Genomic DNA, 12005 nt, shown 5'->3' with positions numbered 1-12005 from the left:
AATGTATTAAAAATAAGCAAAAAACAAAACAAAACAACACTGACAACATTATCGTACAGCCTTCCAATGCTGTTAGTGCAAAAATGTTCCTACTATTGCTCTGCGGAATAATGTCAGCTTTTTGCAAAACATCAGTGTTGTTCTCTGCTCTGGGAACCTCAGTTCATTACACTGGAGACTTGGAGCAGTGACCAATGTCAGGCAAATGCTACCTGAGCAAGATGTTAGAGTAGTGACCACCATCAGCAAGCTATGTCACCACCAAGGTTAGCCATTTTTGAACTTGTCCAAGGTCTGTGTCCCAAGAATGCTTCCTGTGAATCTGAAGACTCTGGCAGTAATAGGACTGGACCTATGCTGAGCACAGACAGATGGATGGACAGACGGATGGACACAAAGCCTTCGCTATACCCAATGGCCGGAATCACAGAGGAGCCCTCCAGCTGCAGCTTTTCTGTTTCTCTCAAATGCATGTGCTTAATGTGGTGGAGAACGCATTTGGAACCGTCTAAAAAGTAACTATTTGCAATATTTATATTGTAATAGCTTGGTAAAACAGTTGCATGTTCATTCCTTCTTATAAGTAGCTGTAAAAGTATGTTTATGATAGATTTAACATCTCCTTATAATCGTTCAGACGAGCTGCACTATGCGGTGCGCTGACGCAGTTACTCGCACTCACACGCAGTGTTTTTTGATTGTTTGCGGAATGTTCACTTGAACATTACGCAAATAATTCTATCAACACCTTCGGTACAGGGGGCCTGTACCGAAGGTGTTGATAGGCCGTCTGACACTTGCATGACTTTGATCTGCGCACTTGCACGTACTCTGTCGTGCACAAGAGTAAACTTGTCTCAAACTCGTTGTAAACCGTTGTAAACTGGCGCACCTTCATGCAAGTGTGCAAAGAAAATTTTGAAATATTCAAAATCTCCATCATGCATTAATTCTGTGAGCATTACGCAAACAATTAAAAACACTGCGTGTGAGTGGGAGTGATTGCGTCAGCGCACCGCATCAGAGCGCAGCTTGTCTGAACGATTATAACGAGATGTTAAATCTATCATAAACATACTTTTACGTGCGCGCACACACACACACACACACACGCACACACACACACACACGCACACGCACGCACGCACGCACACACAAAGACACACACACGTATAAGTAACCTATTTTAGAGCCAAAACCACCACCTGTCGGAAATATAGTATAAAGTACGAAAGACGATAAAAAATATATTCAGCGACTTTACAGTCGCTGAATATATTTTTAGTTGTAATTATTTCACATTTTGCCTGAAAACAATTTTGAAAGAACCCTTTAACACATTAAAGTTAAAATCTGCTATTTCCACATTAAAACGACACAATTCCAAAATGAAATACCATGATTATTCCTGAAATAAATTCCACACACACAAACACACACTTTTCAGCTCAGGTCGCTGAATGTGATGTTGTAAGTCCCCGCTCCGCCGTGACGTCATAGGCAGAGGTAGTCCCTCCTTTTCATGAGTTGTAGTTGTGTTAGCTTGTAGTTCTCTGTGCCTCGGTAGGCTCACTGTTGGCTAACTAGCTTTCAGTTGGAAAATCTCCACTGTCACTCGTTTTTTTGATAGCTGGCCTTCTTCTTACGAGGTAACATAAAAATAAATTTTCTATTACTTGTTTTACATTCGACGTCGTGTGTCTAATCTAAACAACTGAACATTATATGACGTTAGTTTAGCTTGTGTTAGCTAGGTATGTAGCCAAGTGTGTATCAGTTAACTAGCATTGGGTGTGTTAGCTGAAACGAGTTAGTAGTCACTAATATGTAACTAAAGACAGTAGCTTGTAGCTTGTCTTATGAAACTGTTTAGTTCAGTGATGTGGCCTGTATGGATTGTGTTGCTCACCAGTAGAGAATGGAAACACTGACACACCTTCTTGCTCACACAGCTTCTTATAAATGTGTTCTGATGGAAGTTGTGTCTTTTCTTTTAGGCCATGGCAGACTTCTCGGTGAGTTTTACAAATTTGTAATTTTATGGTGTTTTAGTAGATGTGTAGGCAGTGGTTGCATAATTTTTTTATCTTAAGTTGCAAACTTACTGTCACTCTTACTTTTTAGTTGGCAGATGCCATATTAGACGACACCCCAAGCAATGCGAAAAAAATGGGAAATACAATACCATCTGTCCCTGCCAATAATCCTCCTGGTCCTGCAAACCCAGGGTGGCCTGCTTCAGCTCCAGGAGCACCAACCCAACCCTCTGCTCCGACTGACTTGATGAGTGGATCATCTGGCCCAGGAGCACCAGGGCAATTTCAATACCCCTCTGGTCCTGGAGCACCAGGGCAATACCCAGGACCTCCTTCAGCACCTGGTGGGTTTGCTCCTGGCTGTGGGATTCCTGGGCAATATCCACCTGCACCAGGAGCTCCAGGGCAGTTCCCCTCTTGCCCTGGAGCTCCAGGGCAGTTCCCTGGAGCTCCAGGGCAATTCCCTGGTCAGTACCCATCTGAAGGAACTCCAGGACAGCTACCTGGGGGCCTTGTTCCTTATCCAACTGGACCATTTCCTTCAGGACCTGGTGCTCCCACTGGGCCTTATCCCAACATGCCTTTCCCAGGAAGTCAGCCAGGCGGCAATGGTGCATATGGACTGGGAGGCCCGGGTGCATTCCCTGCTCCCACTGGTCCTGCTGGCTTCCCTGCATTCCCTGCTGGTGGTTTTCCTCCAATCCCTACTGGTTCATGGGGACCCCCTGCAGGTGGCGGTTTCCCTCCTGCACCTGGTCCTTTTGGTCCTGCACCCATGGGGCCATATGGTGGGCCTGCTGCTCCAGGGGGAATGTTGGTGAGTACTAGCACCTTTTGAAAATATTTTTTTTGCTTGCTTGCGTCTTTTCTCATCTCTGTATAATTTCATTCTTGTGTGCGGGGGAGAGTCTAAAATGGTGTTATATTCTTTGTGAATCAGGATGAGAAATTGCCACCAGCTCAATGCACTTAAACTTTACATTGTGGCTTTTGGATTTTTATTTCATGTCAGTCACTTTACAAAAACATCAGCTTTCATATGGTATACAGCAGAAGCACAAGATTGCTTAAATGTGAAATGATTCAAAACAATATCACCTCTCAGTAACTGCATTATGCTTTGAGTTGAAAAATAAAATGTTTCCAAAACAAGACCCAAAACTGTTAACAAAAATAGTACAAGTATGCATATTGTTTAATGTAACTCATCTAAATTATCACTTTTACAGCTACTTTTTTTTGACAGTCAGTGAATGCATACAAAAACTTTTAAGTAACTGCATACCTTTTGGTGTTCCTATAAGTCAGTCTGTAGTCGATAGAAACGGTATATTCACTTTGATTGCAGCAGGGCCACTTTATTAACACTGATGGCAGACAAAACAACAAGTGAGGGAAGCTTCCAAGACACTGATGACTACTCTGAAGGAGTTATTACAAGTTTCTGTGAATGCAAGTGGAGAAACTGGGCATACTGAAGGACTTTGCTTCAAAAAAATGTGGAAGGGATTATGGGATATCTCAATAGGGCAAATTGTGGTACTTTAAAATGATATACTGTCATGAAACTGAAATAAACAAAAAAAAAAACATGCCAATTTTTCACAAAAGTTGCTTTTGAATTAACAAAATTCTCATCATATCAACAAAACACATTTCTTTTGAATGATTGATATACCCACAACATGAAACAGAATGGTAACAACTCATTCACTAATATTTTCTTATGCATAAAGATAGTGTCTGACACCCCCTATAAAGTTACTGTAACTTGTGTGTTGGTTGTTACAATGCGTGTGATCGGTGATTTGCTAATATTGAGACATTCTGAGCGTAAAACTGCATTTGAGATTCACAAATATGTTGGTCTATTCATACTCCCATACAGTAGATGGTAGTGTTCTGTGCATTTTGACGGGGAGAGGAGGAAGTAATAAATGGAGATCATTTGATTTTCCCATAATGCCTTTTGGCATGTGTGTCTGACTGTCTGTTAACGCTCAAACCTTCAGAATTAGTGCATTACTTTAAAAGATATGTGCGATATCATATTTTCACTTTGTAAAATGAGTACAGAGTTGCCGATAATGTCGATAAACTGTCTTGAATTAGTTGTTTTTAAATTAAACCATAAGTGAAAAGTGCTTTGCGATTCATGTCTTCTGCCCACTGTGTGAGTGGGTTCATGTTGAAAGTAAATTACTTTTTTTATTATTATTATTTATTCTTTGCAATAGCAGCTGGCAGTTGGTCCGTGCCCTTCTGCTGGCAGAGTACTGATTTTTTTTTTTTTTTCACAGTGGTCTGATTATTGCAAAACACACGACAGGTTTTACAGCTGGTTTTGACTGTTCGACTGTACTCACTGTCAGCAAAAAAGAAAAATGTTAGCGGACTGAAAGCTAGCGGAACCAAATTTAGCGGAAGTTAAGTGGTCCACTGATGGCTTTTTAAATTAGCTGAAAAGCTAATCCACTAATGAAAAAGTTAGCTTCACTAATTAGCAGTTAGCAGATTAGCGGAATTGTGCCCACCACTGTAAGCAGAAGGTTCCCGGTTCAAGACCACCCATGCCCATTCTCCATGTAATGGAAAGTTGTGTCAAGAATTTGTGCATCCATTATAAAACGTGTGCCGAATCATAGCGCCGTGTCAGATCTACTGTGGTGACCCCAAATTAAAAAGGGAGAAGCTGAAAGAACGCATGATGTCATTGAAATCCAAAACTTCTTCTCTGGCTTGAAAATGTTCATTTATTTGTCCCCTGACTTGTCTAAGGAACACTGGCTGTAAAAGTGAGGATTTGTATTTGCAATGTTGAGCTTATCCATTTACTATGGGCTTTGAAAATAGAGGGACTATGTATGCGATTGGCTGCAATTCCTAAATAGCTAAAGTGATATTTTATTAAAGCTAAAAGTGTATATTACAAGCACATTAATTTTTATTTCAACTCTGTTGTGATGGTGTAGAAACACAAATATTGTCACTGTCCAGTTACTTCTTGACCTGATGGTAGATGTCTTCTCTTAAACGTATGTATACTGTACTGACTTTTGTACTTTGAGACCTGTAATTTCAATATCCTCTTTCTAAACTATTTGCGTTTTTGATCATTGATTTGTGGAAACAATCTACATGTACATAATGGACACAGGACGCTTATTCAAGCAATGCAAATTTGAATTATTTTCTATTTAAGCAATATTGTGCAGAGAAGTACTTGCTGCTATACTTTATATCTATTAGTATGCTGGTGTAGACTTTATTCTGAAATATGCCATATAAGTTGGTTTTGGTGTCTATAATACTGCAGTTGGTGGCCAAGAGATGTTTCCTGCTGTTACTTGGGATTTTCTGCAGGATGTTCAGTGAGGGCTGCACTTGGATATTTGTTTTCCTGCACTTTGCTGGGCTGCAGGGACAATGATAACACAGTAATACAACAAACAAAAATACTAAATACAGTCATCAAAAAATGTATTTTTGTCTTTCAGCCCAGATATAATCCTCCATATAATTGAAAGCAATGATCTCAGCTTTTAAGTTGGACAAGGACATCACTTCCAGAATCAACATATGGTTTGCTGAGGATACATGAACATCTGCCAGACTGAACATATATACAGTTTCAGTTTGTGTCATCTGCATGATGATGTAATGGTGTTTCAATTAAGTGCAATATTGTCTTTTATGCTTTTACAATAAATGTTTACTGTATCAACATAAAATTTTCTGCTAAATCACAATTTATTTTTCCTCTTCCACATTATTTTTCACTTTTGTATGTAGGTGGATTAAAATCTATAATTGTTTCAATTGTCTTTGTGCAGGTTTTTTTTTTTTTTTTTTCCTTGTAATATGTGTAAAACTGCTGATTTCACAAGATTTTTTTTTTCTCTGATTATTGCTAATCACTATGACCCAAGTTTGTTTAACTAAGCAAAGGCAATGATGAGTCATTGGCTTGTTGGAGAAGGAATGTCACTGAGGCCAAAGTTCTTATTAATATTTGACTACATTTCTATCTTTGCTATAACATGACGAACACAACTTAGTAACCAACACAATTTAGTAAATGCAAAATGTCAGTTATTAACTGTGAACATTTCTGCTTCTGCCCACTGGATATATTTTTAACAGGGTAAACACTACTTACTTTTCTCCATTATTACTTAATAGAGTACATAATGTGAAATGCAGTCATTTTGAAAATGGAACGTAACACCACACTTATTATGTAAGCTGTAAACCTTTCTTGCAGATGGTGCCGTATGATCTCCCACTTCATGCTGGAATAATGCCCCGGGTTTTAATCACCATAGTTGGGGAACCCACTCCTGGTGCGGACAGGTATTCACAATATTCATCCAATATTTCCACCATCAGCCAGCTTTTCATTGTAAACCCATCAGTGGACTCTTCATTAATATGTTTATTATCCTCACGACAGATTTAACAATCTACACTTAAAATCACTTGACCTGTACACTTTTACTTCACTGTTAACATTAAGTGCTCAGACTCCCTTGGAGATATTGGCACTGCAAAGTGAAAATATTCCTCTAAACCAGGACTGTGTCGTTTATTCAGTGTTGTTTTTCCACTTTCAGTAACCTTGAATCAAAAACACATTGCCATATCATTTTATGCATAGGGTTTTCAAAAGTCAGTGAATGCAGGTGTATTAAAAATCTATATTTTTAAAGGTTTTGTTTTACACATAAAGCAGATTATAATGTAATGCACAGCAGTGGAACATTTTGCTGCAAAACCTTCAAATTTTATACGCTCTCGCATGTCGCTGCTAGTGATATAGCGATATACTGCTTGTACTCGTACTGAGTAAATGTTTCAGGTATCTAAAATGTCCATATATATATATATATATATATATATATATATATATATATATATGTAAATTACATGATGCAGAAAATACCTTCCGGTGTGTTGGCAGGCGGGGTGTCGTTTTTTATTTATATATATTCATAATCTATTAGATATTTAGCAGCTGTTATTTTTCTTTTCTTTTCTTTTGAAACAATTCAGACACCATAAATCTGCTTCAAATCTTTGCAGAGTGGTCTATATTTTTTGGGGGGAGATAAAGTCATCCAGTTGTACTTTTACAGGCAGATATAATTCTTCTTTGTGTGTGTAGGTCACAGTCCTTCTTCATTATTTGAATGGTGAAAGAATTTTTGGCTGTCGGTAGCTCTCCGTCCCACCACTCTTTTTCTTACAGGTTTAACGTTGACTTAATCAAAGGTCCAGATGTCGTCTTTCATTTCAACCCTCGATTTCGTGAGCAGACAATTGTTCGAAACTCCAACCTAGGAGGATGTTGGGGGCCAGAGGAACGGGAAGGAGGCTTCCCATTTATTCAAGGCCAGCGTTTTGAAGTAATGTGACTTTGTCATTATGTTTCAAATGCTTCAGTGGGATAATGTAGAGCATTTTTTTATATGGTGACCTTTAGTCACTGTGAAACATTTTCCTCGGCAGTTGAAGATCCTGGTGGAGGAGGATATGTTTAAAGTGGCGGTGGACGGTACCCATCTACTGGAGTATGAGCACAGAGTCGGCGGGCTGGAGCAAGTAACCTTGGTGCGAGTGGCCGGAGACGTCATCCTCTACAGTGCAGCACCGAGCATGATCTAAATCTCAAGAGATTACATGCTGTAAAAGAGATCTGTCAGATTTTGCTATTATATTCCAATGATTATGAAGCAATTTGCATGGCACAGTATTTTGCAAAGTGCAATCTGTGCCAATGTGGCACTTTGTCATTCATTAAGACAAACAGTAGACGTCACAAACCGGTGTTTACGTACCTTAATCCTTTTTTACAGGTAGACATTTCATTTCATAGCCACTCACTATTCAGTATATTTTGTGACATGACCGTACGGTAAATGAGGTGAATGCAACGAAAGCAGCTGTTTTAAAAAAAAAAGTAATTTATACAGAATGAAGAAAAACAATTCTATGTGCCACTAGTGTACTGTATTTTGTTTACATATATTTATTTTACAGTAATTTTATCAACAATTTGACAAGCCTTTTTTGTGTGTGATGGTCAAACAACATGATCTTTTTTCCTCCAAGGCTATTTCAGTGCTGCACCCCCACCACAAGGGTTTAAATATGAGTGTTGCTGGCCATGTAAAATATGGAGTACTTGTACATAAACTTTGAGCTCTTCCTTTCTTCTTTATTAATCCTGTTCTTAAACTGAAGGCACACATCATATTTTAGTAAGTATGATTTCATGTTGAAGTCAGATCAAATTGTTAATATATAAATGCAAAATGTTGGGAAGAGGAGTGATTGGGACACTTCTTGTTGCCAAAAATAATGGTGGTACATTATTTTGAAATTGTGCTTATAAATAAAAGTGCAACATTTAATGATTTTATTTATTCATTTTTGGGGGGGGTTGATAGCTACATGATACCAAACTGACTGCACCCAGCATAAGTGATGGCCAACAAAATTATTAATGGTTTGCCTTCATGCTGTTTAATTCTCTAGGCCAAGACTCCCTCAGGGAAATTGAGGTTCCAGCAGCATTGTATAAGGGCACACAGGGTATCAAAAGTGAAATTAAAAAAACAATTTTGCAGATATAAGCATAAATACCAGAAATCAGAAACATGCACTCAGAAAATAACTGATACAACAAAATTAAAAAATGTCACAAACTGTTTCGGGAACAAATTTGGAACATATACACTCACTGGCAACTTCATTAGGTACATTTTGCTAGTACCAGGATGGACCCCTTTTGTCTTCAGAACTGCCTTAATTCTTCGTGGCATAAATTCATCATTGTGTTGGAAATATTCTTCAGAGATGCTGTGTCATGCAGTTGCTACAGATTTGTCAGCTGCACATCCATGACGTGAATCTCCCACCATATCCAAAAGGTCTATTGGATTGAGCTCTGGGGGCACTGGAGTACAGTGGAATCATGGTCATGTTCAAGAAGCCAGTTTAAGATGAGTTGAGCTTTGTGACGTGGTGCATTATCCTGCTGGAAGCAGACAACAGAAGTTGGGTACACTAGTGGACATAAAGGGATGGACATGGTTAGTAACAATATACTCAGGTAGGCTGTGGCATTTAAAAGGTGCTCAGTTGGTACTAAGAGGCCCAAAGTGCACCAAGAAAATATCCCTCACACCATTACACCACAACCATTGATACAAAGTAGGATGGATCCATGCTGTTTATGCCAAATTCTGACTCTACCATCTGAATATTGCAGGTAAAATCGAGACTCATCAAACCAAGCAATGTTTTTTTTTTTTTTCTTCAATCGTCCAAATTTGCTGAGCCTGTGCAAACTGTAGCCTCATTTTCCTGTTCTTAGCTGACAGGAGTGGCACCTGGTGTGGTCTTCTGCTTTCAGAGATGGTATTCTGCATACCTTGGTTGGAAGTGGTTATTTGAGCTATCTGAAACAAGTTTTTAACAAGTAATTGAACAGGTGTACCTAATAAAGTGGCTGGTGAGTATAAGTTAAGATGTATTGTTGCATTTACATACTTCTGCATAATGGGCATCTCTATTTTCAGTCTGCAAGTATTTTTTAGAAAGTTCATCAAAATTCGATACCAATCTCGAATATTTTACAAGGGTACAATTTGGTCATCTTGCAAATTGAAATAGGTTGTCAGTTTGAAAGAAAAAGACTCGTGTCCAAAATTGCATATCAAAACCATGCTGAGGGACAGAAAATGGGAATAAAAAGGTTTGACTTGACAACTGCAAAAGAAAACGAGAGAATAAGAAAAAACCAAACGTCTGTCGATGTATTATTATCTGTACCATACATGGTTTTTAAACGTGCCTCACACTTTAGTCACTTTTAACTTTTTAAAGAATTGTGTAAATGTGTGTGTGTCATATATATATATATATATATATATATATATATATATATATATATATATATATATAGACACACACACACAGAGGAAAATAAGTACCTTGCGATTTTGCAAGTTCTCCCATTTAGAAATCATGGAGGGGTGTGAAGTTTTCATCTTAGGTGCATGTCCACTGTGAGAGACATAATCTAAAAAAAAAAAAATCAGGAAATCACAATGTAAGATTTTTTTAAATAATTTATTTGTATGTTACTGTTGCAAATAAGTATTTGAACACCTGTGAAAATCAATGTTAATATTTGGTACAGTAGCCTTTGTTTGCAATTACAGAGGTTAAACGTTTCCTGTAGTTTTTCACCAGGTTTGCACACACTGCAGCAGGGATTTTGGTCCACTCCATACAGATCTTCTCTAGATCTTTCAGGTTTGGAGTTTCAGCTCCCTCCAAAGATTTTCTATTGAGTTCATGTCTGGACACTGGCCAGACCACTCCAGGACCTTGAAATGCTTCTTACGGAGCCCCTCCTTAGTTGCCCTGGCTGTGTGTTTGGGGTCATTGTCATGCTGGAAGACCCAGCCACGACCGATCTTCAGTGCTCTTACTGAGGGAAGGAGGTTGCCAAAATCTTGCAAATGACCCCATCCATCCTCCCCTCAATACGGTGCAGTCATCCTGTCCCCTTTGCAGAAGAGCACCCCCAGAGTATGATGTTTCTACCCCCATGCTTCATGGTTGGGATGGTTTTCTTGGGGTTGTTCTCATCCTCTAAACATGGTAAGTGCAGCTGATTCCAAAAAGCTCTATTCTGGTCTCATCTGACCACATGACCTTCTCCCATGCCTCCTCTGGATCACCCAGATGGTCACTGGTGAACTTCAAACGGGCCTGGACATGTGCTGGCTTGAGCAGGGGGACCTTGCTGCCCTGCAGGATTTTAAACCATGACAGCATCCTGTGTTACTAATGTAATCTTTGTGACTGTGGTCCCAGCTCTCTTCAGGTCACTGACCAGGTCCACCTGTGTAGTTCTGAGCTTTCTCAGAATCATCCTTAACCCACAAAGTGAGATCTTGCATGGAATCCCAGACTGAGGGAGACTGACAGTCATCTTCCACTTTCTAATAACTAATCATAACAGTTGTTGTCTTCTACCAAGCTGCTTGCCTGTTGCCCTGTAGTCCATCCCAGCCTTGTGCAGGTCTACAGTTTTGTACCTGGTTTCCTTAGATGGCTCTTTGGTCTTGGCTATGGTGGACAGGTTGGAGTATGATTGATTGAGTGTGTGAACAGGTGTCTTTTATACAGGTAACAGGTTCAAACAGGTGCAATTAATACAGGTAAAGAGTGCAGAATAAGAGGGCTTCTTAAAGAAAAATGAACAGGTCTGTGTGAGCCAGGATTCTTGCTGGTTGGTAGGTGTTCAAATACTTATTTGCAGCAGTAACATACAAATAAATTATTTAAAAAATCATAGATTGTGATTTCTGGATTTTTTTTTTTTTTTTTTTTTAGATTATGTCTCTCACAGTGGACATGCACCTAAGATGAAAATTTCAGACCCCTCCATGATTTCTAAGTGGGAGAACTTGTGGAATGGATGCCTGCATGGACTTCTCATCAAATTCACCTTTTGTTGTGTTATGTTCTGTTTTGTAAAACTTTGCAAAACCATGTAACTGTTAGAAAGCAGTGGGTCACCCCTTTGAGTCTGGTCTGCTGGAGGTTTCTTCCTTAATATCATCACAGGGAGTTTTTCCTTTCTGCTGTCGCCTGTGTGTTTGCTTTAGGGATTGGTAAGGTTAGAACTTACTTGTGTGAAGCGCCTTGAGGCAGCTTGTGATTTGCTGCTATATAAACTAAAAAAAAAATTGAATCAAATAAAAAAAAAATCGCTTTTTGGTAGGAATGAAGAAAAGCTGAATTATTTGCACTTTTACACATTCTCTTCATAATCCACATAGCAGAATCAAAATAAATATATTTAAGTTAATTTTACGGGCAGAAATCCACTTCATGTCACGTGGAAGATTTGCAGTTAACAGTCACGCGACGCGCGCTCTCGCGGAGTCT

The 12005-nt window shown here is 39.0% G+C and overlaps 1 protein-coding gene across 1 annotated transcript; it reads left to right on the top strand.

Moving 5' to 3' along the window:
- The first annotated feature begins 1498 nt into the window (after positions 1-1498).
- lgals3a (lectin, galactoside binding soluble 3a) lies at positions 1499-8449 on the top strand. The gene is made up of 6 exons (XM_034195003.1): positions 1499-1649; positions 1998-2015; positions 2125-2853; positions 6301-6389; positions 7285-7441; positions 7545-8449. The coding sequence occupies exons 2-6, from the start codon at positions 2001-2003 to the stop codon at positions 7698-7700; spliced, it is 1146 nt and encodes a 381-aa protein (XP_034050894.1). The 5' UTR covers positions 1499-1649; positions 1998-2000; the 3' UTR covers positions 7701-8449.
- The last annotated feature ends 3556 nt before the right edge of the window (positions 8450-12005 follow it).

Source organism: Thalassophryne amazonica, chromosome 19 (assembly GCF_902500255.1).
Source record: "Thalassophryne amazonica chromosome 19, fThaAma1.1, whole genome shotgun sequence".
NCBI classification, from domain to species: Eukaryota; Metazoa; Chordata; class Actinopteri; order Batrachoidiformes; family Batrachoididae; genus Thalassophryne; species Thalassophryne amazonica.
The sequence above is the reverse complement of the archived record's forward strand: the minus strand, read 5'-3'. Positions and strand labels throughout refer to the sequence as shown.